Source organism: Cebus imitator, unplaced genomic scaffold (genome assembly GCF_001604975.1).
Source record: "Cebus imitator isolate Cc_AM_T3 unplaced genomic scaffold, Cebus_imitator-1.0 Scaffold240, whole genome shotgun sequence".
Taxonomy (NCBI): Eukaryota; Metazoa; Chordata; class Mammalia; order Primates; family Cebidae; genus Cebus; species Cebus imitator.
In genome coordinates this window covers 88,859-113,636 of record NW_016107555.1, presented here as the reverse complement: position 1 = coordinate 113,636, position 24,778 = coordinate 88,859, and the positions used below count along the sequence as shown (strand labels likewise).

The 24,778-nt window shown below is 59.5% G+C and overlaps 2 protein-coding genes across 8 annotated transcripts in view; both read left to right on the top strand.

Moving 5' to 3' along the window:
- ACOT7 (acyl-CoA thioesterase 7) overlaps positions 1-16,532 on the top strand; it is a 123,937-nt gene extending 107,405 nt beyond the window's left edge. For all 4 annotated transcript variants that reach the window (XM_017498283.2, XM_017498281.2, XM_017498285.2 and 1 more), the window contains exons 8-9: positions 1,155-1,339; positions 16,104-16,532. In XM_017498283.2, coding sequence (XP_017353772.1) covers positions 1,155-1,339; positions 16,104-16,202 — 284 coding nt within the window. In that variant the 3' untranslated portion in view covers positions 16,203-16,532. The remainder of the gene's footprint in view (positions 1-1,154; positions 1,340-16,103) is intronic.
- A 3,072-nt stretch (positions 16,533-19,604) lies between these two features.
- The window catches only part of GPR153 (G protein-coupled receptor 153), a 14,286-nt gene continuing 9,112 nt past the window's right edge, over positions 19,605-24,778 (top strand). For 2 of the 4 annotated variants that reach the window (XM_037727777.1, XM_037727778.1), the window contains exon 1: positions 19,605-19,818. The gene's annotated coding sequence lies outside the window, so the exon portion shown is untranslated. Of the gene's footprint in view, positions 19,819-22,758; positions 22,779-24,778 lie in introns of those variants that run through there. The other 2 variants (XM_017498278.2, XM_037727779.1) reach the window with 2 other exon arrangements.

Sequence of the window (24,778 nt, the reverse complement as noted above, 5' to 3'; positions counted from 1 at the left end):
TGCCGGGATGGACTGTTGTGCCCCGGGGGGCGTGGGGCGTACGGAGAGGTTGGTTAGGGTTGATGGGGAGAGAGAGACACGAGGACAATGTATGGGAACAGGTGACTTTGGACTTTGTCATGAGTCACAGGGAAATGGGGCTGCTGTTTTGAGTGTGGGGGACTCTAGCCAAGGGGTGTGATGTCCAGCAGTCCAGAAGAGGAAGCTCTGGTCCCATGGGCAAGACCAGTGGGGCCAGAAGGGAGGCCTAGCATTAGCATACAGTCATATATGATTCAATCCCACCAAGGGGCACGGGCAGTTGCCCTGTGTCACTAGAGCCTCTGGGGGCAGGAGTGGCTGTGGAAGGTGATGCAAGGCTCTGTCTTGGTGCTTTGAGCAGTGTAGGGGGCAGCTGTGGCTCAGGGGGGCACCAGCAAGGACAGAGAGTGGACAGGGCAGGTTGCACGTTTGACCTTGACCTGAGGAAGGACAGAGCCAGGTGACACCCAGAGCTCCTAGAAGGCAGGCCGCGGCCTCCCTGGTGGGGCACAGTGGTTCTGCCTTTTGGCGGGTGCTGCCACTCCCACCCCCGAGAGACCCTGCCTGGGTGGGACTGGAACTCATGGCCACCAAGATCCTTCAGTGCTGAGTTTCTACACAGATAAATCTGCTCACTAGAAAAACATTCGGCCAGGCGCAGTGGCTCACGGCTGTAATCCCAACACTTTGGAAGGCTGAGGTGGGCAGATCATAAGGTCAGGAGTTCGAGGCCAGCCTGGCCAACATGCTGAAACCATGCCTCTACTACAAATAGAAAAAAATTAGCTGTGGGTGGTGGTGTGCAGCTGTAGCCCCAGATACTTGGGAGGCTGAGGCAGGAGAATCACTTGAACCCAGGAGGCAGAAGTTGCAGTGAGCCGAGATTGTGCCATTGCACTCCAGCCTTGCTGATACAGTGAGACTCCGTCTTGGGGCAGATGCGGGGAGAAAGATAAACGTTCATGGGCTACTAACAACACATTCTAATAATTCTGTCATTTGAACATCTAGTAGTCAGCCAAGCTGCTGCTTCCCCTAACCAAGTGTCTGCGTGCTGGCCTCAGAAACGCCAATACGTCCTGCCCGGCCGTGGGGTGGAGGCCACCCTGACCCCTGCCCTCCCTCCTCCACAGGCTTCGTCATCACCATCTCGGGACGAATGACCTTCACGAGCAATAAGTCCATGGAGATCGAGGTCTTGGTGGACGCTGACCCTGTTGTGGACAGCTCTCAGAAGCGCTACCGGGCCGCCAGTGCCTTCTTCACCTACGTGTCGCTGAGCCCGGAGGGCAGGTCGCTGCCCGTGCCCCAGCTTGTGGTGAGTGCACGTACCTGCCAGGCGGCCCTAGGGTCCCTGTGCCTGGGCCTCCAGGGGGAATCTGTGCCTGCCTGAACCCTACAGTCCTGTCAGTGGGGGTCAGTGTGGAGCCGGACCTGGCCATTGCCCAGACCAGTGACCTCGGGCTGCGGGGTTGATCCGTTGAGCCTCGAGAAGGAACACGTCATAACTGGCGGGGAGGCCTTTGGGCTCTACTCCCAGGGCCCGTGGGGTGGGGCTGGGCAGACAGGACAAGAGAGGCCCCTTTACAAGCACCTTAGCACGGATGCTGCCTGGGGCGTCCAGGTCATCTCTGAGAGTGGTGCCTTGGGGTTCCCTGGCATTGTGTTTGAACACCGGAGGGGGATGAGGACCATGCCCCGGGTCCCCCATCCCCTGCTGAAGGGCCTGCTGGGAAGCCAGAGGGAGGGGTGGGCTCCCTCCAGGTAGCTCTGTCCCGAGCGTCCTACCTGATACAGACCGAGCCTGGCTGGTGGGCTCTCAGGCTGGGGTCCCAGCTCCCTGGCCTTTCTCCTCCTTAGGCAGCACAGGTGGGGTGGGTGTGTGCTGAGCTACACACACTCGCTCACAGGGGCCACTACCTCCAGGTGTGTCCATGCCCCCTGAGCCCTGCCACATTTGAGAGCTGGTAGTTCTCTGCCTGGTATGGACTCTGTAGGGTCACAGACATTGGCAAGTTTCACGTGGCCCAGAGAGGCAGCTTCCCTGTCTCTGTCCTAAGAACAGAGGCTCCCCATCCTGGCAAACACCAGGGGCTCTGCAGCCTTTGGGCTTGTCCTGATTCCTCTTTGAACCAGCTCTTGCGTCTGTCACTGAGGGGAGCAAGAGGAAAGCAGACCCGGAGTAGCTTCCTGCCCCTCCGGGTAGCGAGCGGGGATGGTGCCCGCAGGCCTCTTGGGAGCCTGGTGCTCTAATGGAAGTGACTGGCAGGCAGGCACCGCAGCCATACGAGGCTGAGCCCTGATTCCAGAGGTTCTGGAGGCCCCTGCCCCCGCGGTGTCTGCTACCCACACAGATCTGAGAGCATTTACTGCTCAGCCTGCCAGAGAGGAGCGTGCACCGAAATCCTTTGCAGCAAACACACATTGCATTAAAAATCCTCCCAGAGGCTGGGGCGCAGCCTGTCTCTTCCCCATGTGGCTGAGGAAGGCCACCTGGTGGCCCCAGCTGCCTTGTTCCCAGTTGAGGCTGAGACCCCTACAAGCCCCTCTCCCAGCCCTGCCCCTTCCTGGAGTGGAGGAGCCCATGCCTCACCAGGGCCCATGGTGGCAGTACCAGGCGTGGTGTGTGAGCTGACAGGCCCAGAGAGTACCCTCCCCCTGCCAACTCCAGGACAGCTCTTTGCTGGAGTTGGGTCCTGGCGTCTCCCAGGCTTGGTGGGCTGCGTAGGGCAGCTGATGGTGACCTGGATGGGAAGGATGAGGAAGACTCAGCCAGGCTGAAAGGAAGGCACATGAATGGTGGCTAGGCCCAGCACGGCACTAACACAGAGCCTGTGACCCACCCTCAGGGAGCACACGTGACCAGGCCCCTCTCCTACCTGGGGCTTACGAGGCACACTCCCCTTCTGCTGGAGGAGTGCTCCTGCCTCCAGTCCCACTGCCTCTTCCGTGGCAAAGCCCCCCAGGCTGCCTCCCCCGCCTCGTCCAGGCTGGCTCTGCTGCCTGCTCTTTCCTCCCTCATCTGTCACCACCCCTCCTCCTTTACTTATAAACCCACCCACCTTGCCCCGGCCCTTGGCAGGATGGTATCCTGCCTCCCCGTCACCTGGACTGGTCTGTAGTCCATCCTCAGACCCTGACCCTGCTGTGAGGCTATGGCCTCCTCTGTCCTTGACCTTCAGCCTTGTCTCTGGTTCTCCTCCCACCTTGGACACGCCTTCTCTGAACTTACCCGCTCTTGTCAGCCATGAAGTATGGGCTCTGCTCTCACCCGGGCTCGCTCTGATCTCCCCGATGGACCCGACGCCCCTCCCGCAATGCTTTTCAGCATGGCTGCTCTCCGTGCTGAAACTCCCACCTCACACAGGCAAATTCCCGCAGCTCTCTCCTTCCCCGCCCCCGACCCCTTCCTGCCTCCTGGATGCACTTTCCCAGCTCCATCTTCCCTCCGCGGGCAGCGTGGACAGATGAGAGGACACGCCCTGTCTGCTGGCCGCTCCTGGCTGTGGCGCAGCTGACCAGGCCCTCGGTGAAGCCTGCGCTCCTTGGACAGGGGACTTGTAGTGCCTGTAGGGACAGCCTGGCCTCCCTGGCCACCATGCAGTCCCCTCACCCTTGGCTTTGACAGGTCCTAACCTGTGCCCCTTCTGTCCTGGGGTTGTCGCATCCATGCCTGTGTGTCTTGTTGACTCCCAATTGACTTGGCCAGACCCCTCTCAGCAGGGTCTCCAAAAGCATCTCAAATACATTTTGTCCCAAATGGAACTCATTATCCCCCCGTAAAACAAATTCCTCTCCGCCTCTGCACTGCTCTGAAAGTCTGGGGACCCAGCTGGCTCCTTCCCACTCCACCATGCCCATGTCCACCCAGTGCCTCTCCACGCCTCTCCCAAGTAGCTCTTACTGCCCTGTCCACATGGGCCCCTGCTCAGTCCCCAGCTGCTCCCTCCTCCGTTCCTGGTGCTCTCAATCTGACACTTCCCTGCAGACCAGGGAGCTGGTCCTCAAAATCCGAGCCACTCCCTCTCCCATCAAAATGCACGCCGGCTCCTCCATGTCCTGGGCTTAGGTGCAGCAAGCTGACTCCCGCCTGGTGCCTGTGCACCTGCTGCTCCCATCTGGACCACTCTCCCCAGACCCTCCCTGCTGGAGCTACACTGTTTCTCAGGCATTTTCTCCTTAGAAGGGCACCCACAACCGCTCTAGAGAAACATTATCTGCACCACCCCCAGACTCCCTCCCAGCACCCCCCGCTACAGATGCTGCATGGACTATCAGGCTCACATGTCCAGGAGCAGGTGCCTGGCCACCTGGGTCAGCCAGAGCTCCAAACTTACAAGCTATGTGGCCTTAGGCATGCAGTTCCCATGTGCCTCAGTTTCCTCATCTATATGGTGGTTATGGGCACAGTACCCACCAAGTGGGGTGGGTGAAGATGGGGGGCCTTCATTTTCTGCTGCTGTTCACCTGCGCTCCCTGTGGCCTCACACTCTCTCAGAGGGAGGAGAACACAGTGAAGATAGAGGAAGTTCCATGCTGTCCTGGGTCACGAAGAAAGCAGGAAATGAGGGGATTGGAGTGTGCCAGGGGATAGGCGCAATTTTAAATAAGTTCCTTCCCAAAGAAAGTCTCAGCGGAGACCTGCCATCAGGGAGGAAGGGCAAAAGCTGTCTTGTGGGGACTGTTCAAGTGAAGGGAACAGTGAGGACCAAAGGCAGAGCCACTGTCTGTAACGGGGGGAGCCTGGGGACAGTGACACACCCGAGGCCACTCGGCTAGGATGTCGCAGGGTAGGGGGTGGAGGGTGGTGGGAGTCTGTGGGGCTCATGCACATGGGTGTAACAGAGGAGGGTCCAGAGGCCTATGCTTTGAAAAGACTTCTGTACAGGTTGATGGGGGTCTTCCATCCAGTAGCAGCCCCTGAAAGCTGAAAGTAGGGGGGCATCCTTCCAGGTTGGCAGTGGCTGCAGGCATGGTTGGTGTTCCCTCCCCCGGCTGCCCCTGGCTGGGCCGTGCACACTAGATGTGGGGCAGAATTACTCGTACCTACCCCAGCACTCGGCTGGCTCAGGGAGGCCAGCACAGCGACCACGAGGGTCAGCCATCCGTGTGCTCTCTGGGAGGGGACCTCTGTGCCTCACGTCCCCTACTTCCTATAGAGTCCAACCCGACGGGGTTCAGCCTCGTGCGGGGAGCAGCCTGTGTCATGGAGGCTTTTGGGGCCCGGCCTGTGATGTTCCCAGAGCCACCTGGGGAGCAGTCCTGGAGCTACCCCTTCAAGAACTCCACGCCTTGCGGTGGGTTAGAGTGCAGGAGGAGGGGCTGCAGAGGGGCAGGGAAGGGCGCTTGCTTGAATGGAGGAAATGGCGACCTGTCCCCAAGTGTGGCCGATCATGTTGATCCAGCCTGTTATTTCTCTCATTAAAGATGGTCTTCGATTCTTCACTGAGGTGTCCTGGGGCCCACGAAGTCAAAGTCGATGTAGATAAAAATAGCCTCTGGCGGGGCAGTCTGCCCGGAGAGAGATTTGCAGTCCTCACTTGGGGACTGCCCGCATGAGCACGAGTTCTAGGCCGGGAGCACGTGTGAGCTCCGTGCGGTGAACCTGCGTGTGCGTTCCGTCCCTCCAGATGTGCCCCAGAGGCCCCTCCTCCTGTTCCCAGTCACCTCCCTCATCCCCATGTCAGCTTTCTTCAGCCTCCTGTCTATTTTTAGCTCCGTTCCCCAGGGCCTGGCTGACACGGATGCAGCTTCTCTGTTTGGAGTTGCATCTCCGTGAATATTTTATGCTGGGGGCTGCTGCACCCGCTCCGGGCAGCTGCCAGCATCTCCCAGTCTTGATTTAGAAGAGGCCAACTCAGCGCGTGGAGCCAGGCCTCCCTGTGGCAGTGCCCTCTGACCTTGGGCTGACAGGGGCTAGAGAAGTAGCCTGTGGGGAGGGACGGCGGGTGGCAGGTGGCAGCAGACAGGTGTGGGAAGGCTTTTCAGTCTGCAGGAGGGTCAGAGCCCAGTGTGTCTGCTGAAGCGGAGGACATCCCTGGTACCTCGGGGGGGGCTGTGCTTGCCTTTGATTCCTGCAGACTTGGGGGTTGTAGTCTCTGCAGGCCCAAGGAGTTGGGGCTGTTGGCTGAGAACTTGTGGGTCCCAGCCTGGGCCTGAGGAGGAAGTGCAGACAGGGTGGGGCAGGGGGCTCACCCAGGCCCCTGACCCGGGAGAAGACTAGCGCATTCCAGGTGTGTCATGGCTGTGGGGTCTGAGGGAGCATGGTGACCTCATGCTTCTGGGCATACTGAGGAGGGAATGTCTCTCCAGATTAGCTGAGGCTTCCATTGCACACACTGCAAAGACGAAGGGCCTTTGCAAAGCAGGCTTCCAAACTGGAGCGAGCCTGCACGCTTCCCAGAGGGTCTCACTGGCGCTCACAGACCCACGTCTCCTGAGGTGGTCAGGGCCAGGACTCAGAGCCTCAGTCTAGCCGCTGAAATGTATTCTGGGTGGAAGCAGGAGGCAGTGAGGAAGGCGGGTGCAGCCGTCTTTACCTGGCCTCTTAGAGCGGCCTCATGTGTAGCCAGGGGAGTTCCGAGAACACAGGGAAAACGCGCGCTTGCATGCTTGTCCGCTCGGACGTGCCCCAACCTGGAAGAGCCCCTGAGGCCCACGGGCAGCTTCATGTTGAGGGAGCCCCATGAGGCTAGAGGCCATTCTCAGCGGGTTACTTTCTGCTTAGGAAGACAGGGCAGCTGGATGTGCAGGCTGCTGCCTGTCTCCTGGGGGGTGCCAAGGGACTGGAGGGGCCAGGGGAGGCTCCCTTTTGGGTGGTGCCTTGGTGCAGGTCATGGGAGCGAGAGCCTTCAGGAACGCCGACCCCTCTGAGAGCTGGTGCATCCGCTTACAGATGCATCCCATCCCCAGACAGGAGGCAGACACCGGGCAGGGAGTGACTCGCCAGGGGTCACGCTGCCAGCAGGCCCATCTGGGACCTCACTAGCTGGGAAAGGGCGCCACTCACCACCGTCATCAGATGCCGCTGTGCTCTCTCCCAGCCAGGCTGTACTGCAGGGTCCTGGGAGGAGCCTGGCCTGAGAACCCTTCTGTGTGAGAACCTAAACCCTGGGAGTCCCACGCACTGCCCACCGCATTCAGCCCGGGGCCTTTGCTTCAGCCCCGGGCCTTTGCTTCAGCCCCAGATGGTCTCAGGACCGATGCTGGGCAGGTGACTGAACCTTGCAGCCCACCGTGAAGTGTGGGGGCTGAGGCACATTTTAGTGCGGAAGTTTTCCGCTCCAGTTTGATTTTTTTGCTTCTCCTGGAGCCTTATGGGAGGCATGGCCTCAGCACAGACCTACACAACTTTTAGAAGGCTTTGGAACATGGCGCCCGCCTGGCTTCTGCTGCTGCCCCATGACCTTCTCCCAGCCTCAGCTGATTCACCTGCATGAGTGCAGGGGCTGGGTAAGCCCCACACCAGCCAGGAGGACAGCATGGCATGGGCCAGAGCATCTGGAAGGAGGGCACTGTTTAACTTGCTGTCCATCTGGAGGGGCAGGATGGGCCCCAGGGTTGAGGTCAGCTGAAAGGCCCTCTGCAGCCTTCTGAAAGTTGTCTGCCATGCAGTGCTGAGGGCCACCGCTTTGTGATGCACCGATGTGGGGGCCACAAGCAGGGCAGTCTGGCTTGAGCCATCGCCAGGACATTGCCCCGAGTCCCCTCTCAGTGCCATCTCAGTGATGCTGTAACTGGAAGGTCCCTCACCCCTTTGCACTTAACAGGAAGCAGGAAACAAGGCTTTTCATGGTGGTAGCCGCCACTCCCCACCCCCAGGACCCGCCTGACCCCCAGGCACGGGGTACAGAAGGGCCCCATTCCTCTTGAAGAAGCCTCAGCAGCAGAGGTGGCCATTTCTGACCGTGTCCAGGCCAGGCCGGGACAAGAAGAGAGGTCCGGCCCAGGATGTAGGACAGAGAGAGAGAGGTCCCCATGTGGGGCCTTTGTCAGAGGGCACGGCCTGGGGTCCCTGCTGCCTCGGCATCCTGGACACCCCGTTGCTGCAGGCTCCTGCAGGCAGGGAGGGGCCACAGCGACTCCCAGAGAATTGCACTAGCAAGAGTGGGTGGAAGCGCTGTGTGGTGGCCGCGCGCAGCCTCTGCGCACCTGCCTGGGATGACGCTGCCACGCCAGTGTGCGGGCTGCTACATTTGCTTCCTTTGTTTGTTTGGCCAAGATTGAACTTTTGGAATAATTTTTAATTGTTGGCTAATTTAGGAAATTCAGCTGCTACTGGAGTGCAGGAGGTTGACGGTGTGTTCCTGGAAGGGCTTGGTGAGCCACCGGCCGAGTTTGGCCATTAGTGAGGGAGGCCCTGCCCCCCTCCCACCCCCACCTTGCTGCCAGCCCACAGGCGTGAGTCATGGTCTAGAATATTCAGGAGGCTCAGAATCCAGTGTCAGGCTCCCTGTTCCTTTTGCCTGCCTTTTGCCGGCGTCAGTCTTGTGATGGGAAAATACCTGCATCCTGAAGCTGCTCTTGTCACCTCATTGGCTAGTGCTTGGGAACATTCAGTGGCCAGTGAGTCCCATGTGCCTAGAACCCAAGGCATGGGTACCGAGAAGGAGGCTGGCGCAGATGAGAGCATGTGGCCCTCCCTACCAGCCTGTCTCTCGCCTTCCCTCTGCCTGAGCCCAGACTCTTTCTCTAGCCGTATTGCATGTTTCTGTTTTGCACATATCTCTGGAAGATCCACTATATCCAGATAGCCACATGCTGGCCCTTCTGAGCAGCACTGGTAGGCAGCTCGTCTGATGCCGCCTCGACCTAACTGGCCGCCAGGGGCAAAAACCCACCTGGGTATGGTGAACTGCTCATGTTCTCCTCCACCGCCCCCCACACCCTGGGGGTTTACAGAAGGCTCTGCTCAGAGCCAGGCCTGGGGGACTTACAACAGAGTGTGGGGTGGAGCCATGGGGCAGAGCGGGCACTGCCAGGAGGGTGGCTGCACCAGAGAGGCCATGGGTGGGATTTTCAGAGGGTGCAGTGAACCGAGGGAGTGTCCTAGCTAGACCCAGGGAGCTGCGGAAGGTGAGCAAAGGGCCTGGCAGGGAGGCCTGGGAAGGTTGTTGGACCCAAATGAGGGCCAGGCCACGGGACCTGGAGTTTTCAGCAGAGTGAGCTCATGCCTGGAGTATCCTGGGAGGCTGGAGGCCACCCCACTTGGCTCAGCACTCTCGGCAAGGGGTGTGGAGTGCCCTGGCCAAGGCCCTTTGTGGCCAGATACACGTCTGAGCCCTTGGAGCAAAGGGGCAGGAAGAAACAGGCCCTGGGCCCCACATGGTGGTAGAAAGGATGCAGAGGCCTCCCCACCCAGGGTGTGCAGGATCAGAAGCAAGTCCCCAGCATGGCCGAAAAGCTGGCCCATCTCCAGGGGGGCGGCCAGGCCTAGGTGTGCTGGACACTCCCATCTCACCCTTGTCACCTTTGCAGTCTCCTGTTGAGCGCTCCATGGTCTGAGTGCCCTGGAATTGGTTGGGGACAGATGATGCCGGTGTTCCTTGAGCAGAATTACTGGTTTTGAATCTGACATAAAGACCATCCCAGTTTAGAATTAAGGCTTTTTGATCTTCATTTGTTTGATCATTCATTCATTCATCCATCCAGCAAATGCCTCCTGTGCCCCGCTGTGTGCAGGCACGGTGCTGGCCTCCAGCAGGACAGGAAGGGCTCCACAGGGCACAGCACAGAGTGGACACATGCAGGGCAGAGGTCTGCCGTGAGCACCCGGCTTTTGGCACAGGCCTGGCCCACAGTGGGCACTCAGCAGGTGGCAGCTGTGATCGTTCTTGGCATTGTAGGGTGGGGACCGCCATGTCCACTCCCGGCACAGGAGCCATGAGCTGAGCATGCCGGGGCCAGAGCACTCCATGATGGCAGGAGGGGCTCCTGAGAGGCCACCGCCCAGGGCTGAGTCCCGACACCTCTTCTCCCCTTTGTAGGGACAATCTCCCTGCCTCTGCCAGCAGCCTCTCATTGGCCTTTACTCAGGGGAATTTCTTAGCCCCACTTGGGGGCAGTTCTTTCTGGGTCTGAGCGGGTGCTGCCGGGTGAGGGGAGCCCCTGGTGAAGGTGTTTATGACTCTCCACACTGTCGTCATTATTTGGAACTTCCGGCTGCTTTCTGCTGGAGGCTGGTGCAGCCCTGGGTGGGTGTGGCAGAGGAGGTAATTAACCCAGGCCTGCCGCTGCTGGGAGAAGCCGCGGCGGATGGCTGACAGGCTCCGCTAAGTTGAGGTCCTCAGGTGGAGCGAGACCCTGGGGACCACAGGTGCTTGTGAGGCTGGTGGTCCCGGTGCTGAGCTCACCAGTGCTGGCTTCTCCATGCACAGGGCCCCTCACCCGGCCATGCTGAGTGTCCTTAATAATGAGATGTTTTCATTGCTTTTGTGATGATCCCAAGACCCCTCTTGTCTCCTGCTAACAGGGAAAGGGCATGCTATGTGGCTTCCTAATTAAGAAGGTCTGTGTCCCTCAGGCTTACAGGAAGTTGTTATATTGCCACTGGAAACCCTCTTTGCACTATTCATTAATTACAAAAAGGACACAACCTATTGATTTGACCAAGGGTGGAACTTAGTCACTTGTCCTCCATACCACGTTCCAAATGTGTGTTCTCCAAGCACAGAAAATGCAAAGTGGAAAACATTTGGTTTGCAGCCTTCAGCTCTGAAAGCCACAGGCTTCCCCTCCGGTGGAAGAGAGCCCAGAAGTGGAGGGAGGAAGAAGACGTAGACCCCGGCCCAGGCCGCCACCAGGCTGTGGGGGAGCCAGGGGCCTGGTGCAGGGTGCCACCAGGGAGGGAGCGTCCTGTCAACCTGCTGCCCTGGGACCCTTCTACCCCTCCATGCCCGTGGGTGGGCATGACGCCCTGAAGGCCCCGCCACCTTAAGGTGACCCTGGGCCATCTGGCCATCCTTTGGGGCAGCCACATGGCAGCAGGGCACGTCCTTGGGGCAGCCATCAGCCCCCAGGCTGCACTTGGCCTCTGAGGTATTTGTGAGGACGGCAGGACCACCACACAGACCCACGTGCATGCACCAGGGGCCGCAGACACCTGCACACACAGTGTAGGAGCTCAGGTCACCGGCACCATGGGAAGCACTTTGCCATGTCACTTTGTTCAGTTCCTGTTTCCAGGTGAACAAACCTGGTCCTGGGTCACACAGCTGGGCCTGTGGGACTCAGAGTTCTGCTCCTGGCTGTGCTGCCCCATCCCTCCCACCAGGCAGGTGCCCGGGATACGGGTGTCGCATGCTCTGGGCTGCCTTTGCCACTCCATCTTTGCTCTCCGGCATATTGTTGGGGAGCCTGCCTAAGGCCACAGGTGGATGTCTGGCGACTGGCACCACTGGCCAGTGCCCCAGAAGCTCAAGTCCTTCCCCCACCAGCAGCCTCAGGGACTGAGAGAGACATCTGTCTTCCCGTGGAGCGCTCTTTCCTCCTCCAGCCACCCCCAGCTCTTCATTGAAAACAACAACAGCCAACAACGTATGCATTTGTTTACTTGGCTGGGTGGAGGGAGATGGCTCCCAGGAGGCAGCAGCCGGGCCGTGGGTGGGGCCATGTGCTGGGGCCATCTGTCTTGCTCTGTCAGCTTCTCACCCAGCGGGAGGAGGTGGCCCCTTTGTTGCTCGGGCAGGGGAGCTATTTAGCAGAGCCACAGGCTGGGGAGGCTAGCTGCCCACCAGAAGTGGGCCAGTAACCTCCTACCATGGGGCAGATACCGCCCTGCCTCCCTCTGCCCTGCTCCACCTCCCCCTGGGTGGTGAGCCTGGGTCTTCAGGCGCCTGGGACGTCTTCATAAACTTCCACCCTGGAAGGACGACCCTGGACACTCAGGGAGGAAGGCCATCCTCGCCTTGGGAGGGCAGTGCTCATGGGTGGGTGCTCCATGCAGTAACGCTGAGGGTCCTGGGTTGGTCTGGACTGTCAGAGCCCGGAACATCCAGCACAGACCACCATCCCCGGAGACAGGGGAAGAGCGGTGGGGCCCATGCAGGCCCTCCTGCACATCCATCCATCATCAGACAGCATTCGCTTTGTCTGAGGGCAGAGGCTGGCTGATGAGTGCTGCAAATATTAAACAGCAGGGCCACATCAAGCAGCCCTGGGGCCCACTGCTGGGCACCGGCTTCTCCCTCTGCCTGGAGACGACCCCAAGAATGGCCTGCGCCTGGGCTCATGCCTGCCTCAGGCTGCTCATGAACTGACGTCGAGAGAGAAGCAGCCACAGCCTTGGACGTGTTGCTTTGGGAACACTCTGTGGCCTGGTGGCCGCTGGGGTGGCAGCAGCTGCAGTGTTCTGGGATGATATGGCTGAGGGCAGGGCGGGGCCCTGCCTGGGGGAGGTCAAGCTCAGCAAGTGCTCCTGGGCTGCGCTGAGGGCCAGGGTCAGGTGAGGGGAGACAGGAAGGCCCCCATCCTAGTTCACCATGGAGACTGTACAAGTCCATCGCCTTCCTCACTCCCCACTGATGAGTCCCACCCCTAAAGCCCCTCAGCATAGGATGTCCTGAAGAGGAGCCTCTGAGCGCAGGTTTAAATGGAGGCTCTGCCCTTACCTGCTCTGTCACTTTGGGCAAGTTACTCAGCCTCTCTGGGCTTCACTTCCTCACTGGTAAAAGTGGAACAATAATCAGCTCTGTGCTGCTGGGTGGGGTTGTCGGGAAGACTGATGTCACAGTCGGTCGCGCCCCAAGCACGGGTTGTGCAGAGAATATCCCCTTATCGCTCAGTCCTGGCCCCACGTGTACAGCCCATATAGGGGCGAAGAGGCAGGAGGACTCTTGCCTGCAGTGCCTTCTGCAGGCCCAGAGTTGGGTGGTCCTCCCATATCCTCGGGGGCTGGAGGGATGTGAGCTCTGGTAAAGATGCTGAGAACGGTGGGAAGTGACTCGTATTCCACTCCCAGAAGGCCAGATTGTTAGGGGGCTCGAGGGCTCCACTGCTGGGTGTGGCTGGCAGAGGTGAGGGCTGGGCTGTCTGAAGCCCTGGAGGTTCTTGGCTCTTGGGCGCAGATCTCCCTGCCATCCGGGCCATGTCGGCGTCGCCTGCGTGGGGCCCGGCACACACCTATGAATGGGACTGGAATGTTTCGAGCCTTGTCCTGAGTTAGCGCTCAGCACCTCTTGGCAGGGAGTGGTGAAAATCGCACCTGTGGGCAGCCCTGGACCTCCCCCGCAGCTCTGCCCGCAGCCCCCCGCTTGTAAAGCCAGGGCCCTATCTCTTCGGGGCCTGGAGATCATTTGTGCCTGAGGAAGAAAGGAGGGGCTAGTCTTCCTCTATCTAAGTCTAGTTAGTTTTCTTCTTTTGTAGCTTTTTAATTATAGAAAAGGTCAAATATATGCAAAAGTAAAGAGAAGAATGAATTCCTGTGTTGTTATTAGCTCAGGCCAATCTCACATGTCGGCAGCCCTGACCACTCCCCCAGCACCGAGGGCTCTCACCTGTGGAGCTTTCACCATTTAGCAGCTTTATTAAGATGGAATGACGTGCCGTTCTGTTCACCCACTTACAGAATACCACTCAGCAGGTTTTAGTTTATTCACAGAGGTGGACATACCCCGTCACAGTCTGTTTCAGAACATTCTATCACCCCAAAAAGAATCACCACTCTGTAGCCGCCACTGGTCCCCCAGCCTCCTGGTCCTCTGGTCCCTGAGAGCACTTGCCTGAGGACTCGGGCACTTGGGGACCGAGTTTCTTGCCAGTCTCCCACGTCTGCACATTCCCGGGAAGTCTCTCGTCCGGCCGGACCTGGCTCCTGCAAGCTGGGCCTGGGCTCCAGCTGTGTCTCTTCTCGCTACGCTGCCTTTCCTGGGCCAGGCTCATTCTCTCCCGCTTTCAGGGATCATTTTTCGCTCCAAGCCCTTGTCATCTTTCCTCTCTGTGGAGGGCAGATTCTCCACCAGCTAGAGGGAGGACCCCAGCAGAGGGGCCCGGCTTTCAGACTGGGAGGTGCCTGTGTGCGGTCCAGCCTGCCCGTCCCCAGCTCTCCTGCTCCCAACCCTGATGTCACCAAGGCTGCCATAGCCACTCCAAAGCCAGCAGAGCCCAGTGGCAACCCCACCAGGCCCCATTAACTTGTTTCCCAGTTCTGGGACCCCATGCCCACCCCACAGCACTTGCTCTGCCTGCTACAGGGTCTTCGAAGTAGGCAGGAAGCCAGGCTGTAGGTGCCACACTCTGCTGGGCCTTCGCCTTGGCCGCTGCAGGTGGACAGGAGCTGCAGGTTTCCTCCACATCACCAAGCAGTTCCATAGGGGAAGGGGAGGACAAGGCCCCTGCATTCCAGCCTGGTGGGTCTGACCTAGCATTCTTGGCCACTTCAGATGTCCCCCATTTGGGGCAGGGCCCTACTACACAGGTGTGGTCCTCAGGCCACAGCATCATGTCACCTGGGATTCTGTTAGAAGTGAGTCTCAGCTCTCAGACCCTCTGGATCCAAATCTGCATTTACTAGACCGGCAGATTCAGATGCATTTACAAGTTCAAGCAGCCCTCATCTAGCACCTTCTGCCTCAGTGTGCACAGAGGTCTTCAGCTGTGCCCAGCAGGATGTAACCATGTCTTCAGGGGGCCTTGTGTATCACCTGCAGGGGCTGGACTCTGTGCCCTGCAGCCCCCAGGAAGCTCAGGGGTCTTGCCCACTTAGAACTGCAGCTAAAACTGAGAAAGAACATGTCATTTTCCCTGGGCTGTTTCAGGTCAAATTGCGTAGCCTCAAATTTTATTTTTAAAAGTCAGCCAGAGATCAAACCATAGCAGCGGGAGGGACTTCTTCAATACAGTATCTTGGAAAAGCCACCCGTTTTCCTGTGTACACTGAAGACTCTTCAAAGGGGAACCAGGATCGCTGCAAGGAGGGCCACCTATTTCTTTAAATACCCGAAGATTCCATTGGCTCCAGGCCGGCGAGGTTTTGACAGTTTACACCTGGTGACATTTAGAGACCGATTTTGGAGAGGGCAGAGGGGAGGAGGCATTTGGTGTAACTTGACATTACATCCTCTGGCGGACTGCTCTCTCTTGCCAATATACCATTTGTCTATAAAACACTTAGGCCCAAAAATAGCTGTACAGTTTGGTGTCATTGTGGATGAAATGAAGGGCAGCTGCCCCATTTCTTTGGCTTTCAGACACCCTCAAAATGTTGCAATGAAATGTCCCAGAGGAATTAGCACAGCTCATTAAACCTGAATTCCCGGCCAGGGAGGGGCCGGACAGAATGTGGAGATGGGATAGATAGGACCTCAGAAGTGACCACCTCATACTCCAGGGGCGGCACCTGCCCAGGGCCACAAGACTTAGAGTGAAAGGGGGTGCCGTTCATAATCACAGCAGGTCCACAGACACAAACCAGGGCTGTCCTGGGCAGAACCCAGTCTTCGGCCAGCTGTTCCGTTGGCTCTGCCCCCAGGGCGATGAGAAGGGGACCCTGGGGTCCAAGGTGCCACCTCCTGAGTGCATGGTCCAGAGCGTGGTGACAGGGCTCCCTCCCCAAAAAGCAGGCTTGTTGCTCCCAGTACAGGGTCAGGCCTTCTCAAGGTCACAGGCAGTGCAGCATCTGCCCACTTCTCCTAGGGACAGTGACCATTGCAGCTGGTTTTCCCGGGAGAACAGCAAATGCAGGGTCCCTCTCCCTTCCTCTCCAGTCACGCCCAGCTCCCATGTTTCATTATCAAGTGCATTTTCCACCGAAGTTCAGTAACAAACAGGCCCCGGGGTTGGAGTTACACCTGCTGTGAAAGAGGGTGTAAGGGTGTCACAGGGCTCAGCAGTTCCACTGACTGCTTCTGACCCGCCATGCCCTCAGGGTCCCCTCCGTGGAGTTCTGCCACCCGTGGCTCCTGCAGCCCCTTAAAGCTTCTTGGCTAAACATAGCCCAGTCAACGGGCCCATCAGGAGGCCAGCGGAGCTGAGGCGTGGTACTCTGCACTCTTCCGGGGTGGGGGCAGGGGCCCAGGCCAGGTCACAAGGCCACGGCACTGGCTCTGCAGTGACCCTAACCTGTTGTCTCTGTGTGTGGTCCACAGCCCGAGACCGAGGACGAGAAGAAGCGCTTTGAGGAAGGCAAAGGGCGGTACCTGCAGATGAAGGCGAAGCGACAGGGCCATGCAGAGCCCCAGCCCTAGACACCCTCCTCCTGCCGCCGGGGCCCCGAGTAGCCATGGCAACAGGCCCAGTGTCCAGTCACTTAGAAGTTACCCCCTTGGCCAGAAACCCAATTCACATTGAGAGCTGGTGTTGTCTGAAGTTTTCGTATCACAGTGTTAACCTATACTCTCTCCTGCAAACCTACACACCAAAGCTTTATTTATATCATCCCAGTGTTGATGCTACAGTGTTGTCCCAAGCGCCGGGAGGCATTCCATGGAAACCCTCAGGAATGCTTCCAAGCACACTGTAAGGTATGGGGAGAACCCAGCGCCACTAATAAAGCTGCTGCTTGGCTGGACCCACAAGTCCTGGGTGGTCATTTGTCTTGAGGGGGATGCTGCTTTCCCAGGGGGTACGGGATGTAGGGGCTCCCGAGGACAGTCAGCCCTCCCAGCACCAGCGCCTGAGTAGACCCCAGAACCTGAGGCACAGCCACACCAATTGGTGTCCGGCTGGTGATTTGCTGGCTGTGAATGGCCATTTCCCATGGGGCCCTGGTTTGGTGCCCTGGCCCCAGACACCCCAGCTCCGTGGACCTCAGGCAGCTCAGATGCTGGGAGGATGTGGACTCAGGGCCACGCTGCGTGGTGGGAGTGCCAGCACCCCACGACCCCATGGTCTGGCTTGCATAGCACACCGGCTCTGAGCCTGTGTGGCTTTCCCACAGACAGGGCAGGGCTCCTCGTAAAGACTCAGAGAGGTGATGGTGTGAAGAGCCGAATGTGGCCTGGCTCAGCCTGTGGGAGCCCCCACCCTGGCCCAGCCTCTTGGTAGAAACTGCCCAGATACCCCAACCTCCTGTCTGTAGGAGCCCCCCAGCTGGCACCAGGACCTTGTACCTGATGTGCAGACTCCCTCAGCTACCCAGGCAGGAGGCCATAGGGATGGCTTATGGGGCAGGGGTCTGAGGGGCAGCATGAAAGTGTCGGTGCTGTTGGTGTGACGCTGTGTGCATACATGTCACCAACATATCTACTCATGTGGGTGCATCTGTCCCTGCATATCTGAGCACGTGTGTGGTGAGGGTGTTTGTGGCAGGGTTAATCTGTGCATCTGGCCTGGCCAAGGCCACTACAGGGGCCAGGACCCCACCTGCATCCATGGCTCCAACAAAGCACACCCAGAGGTGGCATCTGGGAGAATGTTCCCGACTCAGTCTGTCCCTGAAGCCCCAACGTCTGTCCTGCAGCCTGGAGAAGGCTGGCCTGTCAACAGCTGCAGCCTCGCACAGGCTCCCGCGCGCCTGGAGAGAGAGGGCTCGGCTCCAGATGTGCAGAAACACCAGCCAAGAGCTTGGGAATCTGTCCCAGGCCCCAGTCATGGCTGACGGGGTTATTTCCTGCCTGGGAGGGGGTTGGGGTTGGGGGGCAAGCTCAGCCACATGAAGTGTTGGCCACCCCACTCTGCTCCACCCATGACCCATGCCAGAGTGGTGCCCTGGGATCAGAGCAATGAGGAGGCCACCCTTCTGAGCAAGCAGAAGGCCCAGGGCTAGCCACAGCAGCGCCTGAGCCCCGGGGCTCACTGAGGGGACCGGGTCTCCAAAGCACCCACATCCTTCACATGAAGGTGGGCCCCGCATCAGACTCCCTAGTTCAGTCCTGGCTCAGCCACTCATCCGTGTGGATTTGGGCAAACCAGGCACCTAAAAACTGCCTCCTGGGGGCACCAGGCACTTTGCACCAGATCTCAGCGCAGCACGGAATAAGCTGGGCAGCCATCAGAGACCATCTCCCACCTGCACCAGAGCCAGCTGAGGCCAGGCAGAGGCACTGGTGCAAGCAGCCGTAGGTGAGCTGGGCTGGCAGAGGGAAGCCAGGCCCAGACAGTGGCGTGGCTCTCCGTGGCTGTGTGTGCAGTCTCAAGTGTGGTGATTCTAAGCGGCATGGTTCTCGGTGGCCATGTAATTAAATGTGGCGTTTCTACCATTTCACCCGAGTCACAGGCGAGAGGCTTAGAAACACCACCCTTGATTACAGCTGCCCTGTGCTAGCCTCCCACTGCTGGTGCCTATTTATAACCAGGGCCACCTGGAGGGGGTTCCAGCCTGTCCCCAGAGGGCTCACCAGGGGCACTAAGTGCCCTGGCCGCTCCAGAAACCGCAGGGAGTATGGGTGTGCACAGATTGGGTTCCCCCTTGTCCAGCACCACACGTTACTGTGGGGTCTTTCTCTACAAAGACTTCTTTTGCTTCATGGGATGGACCCTAAAGCCCATCCTGGGTCCCCTAAAAGCTGCTCAGGGACCTGGGATGTGGGGACGATTTGGGCAGGTGCAGACTGTGGAGTGCCGTGGGCAGCCCTGCCTGGGCTGGGCAAGCTCCAAGCAGCTGTTCTGGCTGCAGTTGGTTTGGGTCTTCTCCTGGTCAGGTGCTCACTTTTTTCCAGACACAGGGGCATTTAATCATGGATGCGTCCCAGAGGCATGGAAGGACACTATGCCAGGCAGCCCCGGAGGCCTTGTGCCCACTCTGTGTGTGGTCAGGGGTTTTCTAGAAGAGACAGGCACGATCCTCAGGAGGAATCCTCTCCAGTGCCCCCATCGAGGGGCAGGAGGGTTTCCCCCCCGCGTGGGGTCAGCTGAGGCTGTCAGTCGATGGGCAACAGCCCGTGTTCTGGCAGGAGGGCTTGGGAGGGAGTGAGGGGCGGGAGGGATGGAAGTGAGGAAGAGAGGAGGGGAGGGGTTCAGGCGCTGGGCTGCAGACCCTGGCCTCTCTGGGCTGGGCGGTGGTGTTCAGTTTCGGAGAGAACATTTCTGAGCCCGTGGCGGTGAGGGGGACCACCCGGTGGCCCGTGCACTTATTCCCTCGGTGGACCCCCCCAGGCCCAGGGAGCAGAGTGAAGCCATAACTGGCCCAACCTTGCCCCTCGCTGCCCCTGCTGCAGACTGGATTCCCAGTCCGAGTCTCGAGTCCTCTCCACGCCCCGCTCCGAGTTCTTGGATGCGGCTTCCTCCAGGAAGGCCTCCCTGAGCCTCACCCCCGGCCCCAGGTTCTCACTGTCCATTCCTGCCCCAGCTCCCTCGGCCCCCGGGTCCCCAGAGCTCCCGGCCTGGGTCTTGCCCCGGCGGCTGGAGGCGGCGTCAGGAGTGTGCACCGAGCCCAGCTGGGAGCCAGGGGCGCGGCGCTGTCGGGAGGCGCCACCGGTCCAGGGCGGCTCGGCCGGACCGCGGGCGGAGGCGGGGGCACGGGTGTGTGCTAACGGACGGACAGACAGACAGACCGACAGACGGCCGCGGCAGCCGCGCCTCGGAGCGAGCGGGGGCGGGGCGGGCCGAGGGGCGGCGCGGAGGCCCCGGCGGAGACATGCGCCCTGCTCCGCCCCCCGCCCCCGGCCGCCCAGCGCAGCAGCGGAGCGGCGGGAGCGGAGCGAAGCGGCGGCGGCGCCCAGGGGAGGGAGGGGTGGCGGGGCCGAGCCCCCCGAGCGGAGCGCGCCGGCCGCCGGTGGCCGCCGCCAGCATGCCCCTGCCCGCGGGCCGCTCCGCCGGCAGCCACCCCCGCGGCGCTCGGTGGCCCGCGCTCGGCCCGGGAGCGCGGGAACCGCAGCCAGAGGCGGGAGCAGCGAGTCGGAGCCCCGGGCGCCCGAACGCAGGGTGAGCGCCGCCGCCCTGGCCCGAGGGCGGCCGGAAGGGAGGACCCCGGCGGGGAGGGAGGGGGCTTTCCGCGCGCTGTCGGTCGCGGGGTCGGTCCGGGGGTCCACGAGCGCCGCTTAGCGCTGGCACCCCCCAACTGGGGGACCTTCGGGGTAACTTCCCCGGAGCCAGCCCTTCCCTCCATTCCCCTGCATCTGGGGTGGCGGCGCGGCCCCCGGGGGCTCTCAGGGGACGGGGGCGGGGCGGTCCAGGGATCCGGTGCCCGCCCCTGCTCGGCGCTACCCCCAGGGGTCCGGGGCCGCAGTCCCTCCAGGTTTCCCAGGGTGTCTCTCGAACGCCTTCGGGTTGGGGCAGGACTCGGGGGGCCCACTCGGGACCAGCAGGCGAGAGCACGCGGGTCGGAGCGGGGATTGCGGGGGTTGGATTGGAGCCCCTGGGGGGTGGGACCATTAGGGCACGGACTGTGGGGGGCGTGCCAGAGATGTCAAGGCCTCGCGCTGCGCACCACTCTCCGGGCGACGGCCAGGCCGGGCCCGGTGGAATAGACCGGCTGCAGCGCGGGTGGAGACTGGCATGGGGGCGGAAGCCGGGGCCGAGCCCGGGGAATCCTTTCAAGTTCTGGGTTCTCTTTGTTGCGCAATGGGGCCTCCGGGCCGCGCGGCCTCATTGGCCCGGAGCCGTGACGTCACGCATGGGCCCCGCCCACGGGTCTTGCGGTGGGAGGCCTCGTGGCCAGGGTGGGTCCCAGGCCGGTCGCACCTGCAGTCGGCCCTGCAGTAGGCGGGGAGGTGGGAAGTGCCCCATCCTGAGATGCTGAGGGATGCTCTGAGTGCCCTGCAGGAGAAACTTCTCAGCAGGAGACAGTGCCATCCTGGGTCCCATCGGCACTAGGGGGTGCCCAGCCTGGGTTCTGGCCCTAGTGGCCTCTCCTTTCTATGAAGAATGAACAGAAAGGGTGCAATTCGTGGGTTTGTGGTCACTGACCCAGAGGCAGAGGGACACCTTGTTCCCACACAACCAGTCCTCTGTCACTCTGCACTTAGAACCCAGTGTCCACCCCCTACCCCCCAGGACATTCCTCTCCCATCCCAGGTCTACAGCACCCATGAGTGTCTGGCCCCAGAGCCAGCTCTGACACTGTCTTCTCCATGTTGCGCTGAGCTTCTGCCTGAAGTGTTCCCATCTGCAGTGTGGGGACTGTGGGACCTGCCCTGCAGACAGGAGGCTCAGAAAGACCTCAGCTCTAGGGATGAAATAAAAAGCCTTGTTCCCCAACATTTTAATGTTTGAGAGGCCAGGACTTTGGTGTCAGGCAAGTGGGGTTTGGATCCTGGCTCAGGCACGTGCTGGCTAGGGCAAACAGCTTCACCTCTCTGTTTCTGCTGGACCAGCTTTACCATGGGGATGAATCGTGCTGGCACTCACTGGAGGAGCATGCCCCTGTGCAGGAGGAAGCACGTGCCCCTGCCCACAGACCTAGAACCTTTTTCTTTTTTTTTTTTTAAGACAGGGTCTCACTCTGTCAGTCAGGGTGGAGTGCAGTGGCACAATCACGGCTCACTGCAGCCTTAACCTCCCCAGGCTCAGGTGATCCTCGCACCTCGGCCTCCCAAGTAGCTGGGACTATAGGCGCACACCACCACACACAGCCAATTTTTAATTTTTTGTGCAGACAGTTTTTCGTCCAGGCTGGTTTTGAACTCCTGGACTCAAACCATCCGCTTGCCTTAGCCTAAGTGCTGAGATTCCAGGTGTGAGCCACCCCCACTGTACCAGCCTTCAGACCTAGAGCCTTTCCCAGCAGTAAGGCACCATTAGGCTAGATGAGAGGAAGAAGTGGCACCAGGAAGGGCTGGGCTGGTTGCAGCCTGTGGCTCCTTCCTCACCACCCTGCACCAATAATCACGTGGACAGGATGGGCTGGGCTGGGCTGGGCCAAGGTCACAGGGGCATCTGAAGGAAGGTCTCCCAGTCTCACAGCCAACGCGGCCCTGGGCAGACAGAAATGGATGCTGATCTGCTAGGTGCATGATGAGTCCAGTTTCCTCTTTGATAGCATAAAGACCATTGGTATCTGCAGCCCTCTCACCCAAGCGCTTACTCACACTCTGTCTGCTCTGAGCACCCAGAAGGCTGCCAGGCACCCCAAAGGCTGGAGATGGCCCTGTGGTCCCCTCACTCCTGAGGCTAGTCTGCCCCAGGTCCTGGTCCCAGTGAATATGTATCTGCCTGCAGGTCTGAGGCTCCCCGGCACCTCCAAGCTCACTGTCTTGACCCATAAAAGACAGCACAGCTCAGTGAGCTGAGAGGGCTTTAAGAGAGACATGTAGATGGGGAGTCTTTGCTGAGTGCTTACTCTGTGCCTGTCTGCATTCTAGGTACTTTCCCTGGCATGGCGCAGTAACTGCCCACAGCACTTTTCAAGGTATTACCATGTCCAGTGTACAGAGGAGAAAACCTAGGCACAGAGGAGTCACGTGACTCACTGGGGTGCTGGGCTCACATACCATGTGGCCTCTGTGCTGCACTCAGCGTGGTTTACTGGACATGGGAGGTACTGTTAGAGAGTCTAAGGGACCACCCTGCCTCCCACGCTGGGTCTGGGATGGGGAAGAGGAAGCTACTGTGCAAGCAGAAACCTAATAAACATTTGGGAAGGAATTTCCCTGGCTGCAGCAGTCCCCCCACCCAGGAAGCCAGCAAAGGAGCCCCAATGTCACCCAGACTACGCTCCTTCCACGGGTCAGGGTTCTGGGCAGGTCCAGGGCAGGGGCACCAAGATGAATGAGACACACCCCTTGGGGTCCCTGAATGTCCAAGGGGAGTCAGGCCACAGATCAAAAGAACTCTGGACAAGACTGCAGGGCATGGTGGCTCACGCCTGTAATCCCAGCACTTTGAGAGGCCGAGGAGGGTGGATCATCTGGGTTCAGCAGATAGAAACCAGCCTGGCCAACATGGTGAGACCCAGTCTCTACTAAAAATACAAAAAATTAGCTGGGGGTGGTGGTGAGTGCCTGTAATCCCAGCTGCTCAGGAGGGTGAGGCAGGAGAATTGCTTGAACCCACGAGGCAGAGGTTGCAGTGAGCTGATATCCAGCCTGGGCAACAAGAGCGAAACTCTGTCTTAAAAAAGAAAAAAAAAAAGAGAACTCTGGACAAGAGAAGCAAGGGGCCTGCCAGCTGGTGGCTAGGACATCGCTGCCCTCCCTGCCTGAGAGCCAGGGGCCTTGACTAAGGCGGCAGTGGTCCCCTACCTTGAGCTGGAGATACTTCCTCCCCGGGGGACATGGGGCATGTCTGGTGCTGTAGATTCCCATGAGGACCCAGGGCATGAGAAAGAGCAAATGAGGTTAAACGAGCCCTGGGTGAGAAAGGCCAGTTAAGTGTGAGCAGAGCACACAGTAGGCCTTCACTGTGCTTCTCCCACACACTGCCTGCCCAGGCCCTCTGGCAGGATGGGTCCCTCCCCGCCCCCCCCAACACACCTGCTGCCCAGTGTCCTGTGTCCCTGGCTCACATCGAAAGGCCGTCGGCACTTCCTCTGACTTCAGAGTTAATCTCTGGTCTGGTGTGCAGGGCATCTCCAGGCCCTTGCTGCCGGAGGCAACCACAGCACCCACTGTGTGCCAGAACTGGGCCCAGGGCTATGGAGATGTGGCTCCTGTCCACCCCAGCCTCCCCATGGAAGCAGCACTGCAGTCAGTCCCTTTTAGAGGAGAAGGTGCAGGGACCTTGCCCCAGCCACATGGCTGCTGTACTGGGGCTTTAACCCCCGCCCGGGGCCTGGCTGTGGAAGGCCAGCAGGAGGCTGATGTAGCAGACTGCCTGCCCCCTCTCAGGGTGGGCATGAAAGTGGTAACCAGCTCCCTACTCCAACAGGTCACTTGGGGGCAAGAGAGGGAAACGGAGGTTTGGGGGCATGGTCCTCCCGGATGCGTCCTCATGTGGCCTGATGAGTGGAATGAATTAAGACTGCAGAGACGTCCACTGAGGGGGCTCTGGCATGGGCTGTGTGAGGATTCTGGAACACTTGATGACAAGAGGACTTGTTCTGGGATGGTGCCAGGGCACGCACAGGGCAGGAGTGCCCATCTGGGCCCAGCTTGGCTGGTTCCCTGAAGATGCAGGTAACCTGGAAGGAAGCCCAGATATTGAGCCTTGGCCAGGAGTGGACAGAAGGGAGGGAATATGCATTTATTGGGCACCTCTGTATACAGCCCCTGGGTGTCAGGGACATGAGCAAGAGGCCCTGGGGCCTGGAGATGAGGGTGCAGCAGCAGCCTGATGTAAGCCAGGGCCAGAGAGGTCGTAGTGCATCGGGGTCCTTTCCTGCCTTAGAGCATTCGTGCTGCTGTAACAGGATTTAAGACCCAGTCGCTCATAAAGAACAGATTTATGTCTCGCCCTGTAATCCCAGCTACCCAGGAGGGGTAGATCGGAGGATCACTTGAGCTCAGGAGTTTGAGACCAGCCTGGGCAACATAGTGAGACTCTGTCTGTAATATATATATATATATATATATATAAAATAAGGCCAGGCACAGTGGCTCATGCCTGTAATCTCAGCACTTTGGGAGGCTGAGGTTTGCAGGTCATTTGAGGTCAGGAGTGCAAGACCAGCCTGGCCAATATGATTAAACCCTGTCTCTACTAAAAATACAAAAAAATTAGCCAGGCATGGTGGTACATGCCTGTGATCCCGGCCACTCAGGAGACTGAGGCACAAGAATGGCTTGAACCCGGGAGGGGGAGGTTGCAGGAGCCGGGTTGGCACCATTGCATTCCAGCCAGGATGAGAGAGTGAGAGAGAAAGACTTGGTCACAAAAAATATATATATTATATAAAATATATAAATATAGGCTGGGCGTGGTGGCTCAAGCCTGTAATCCCAGCACTTTGGGAGGCCGAGGCGGGTGGATCACGAGGTCAAGAGATCGAGACCATCCTGGTCAACAT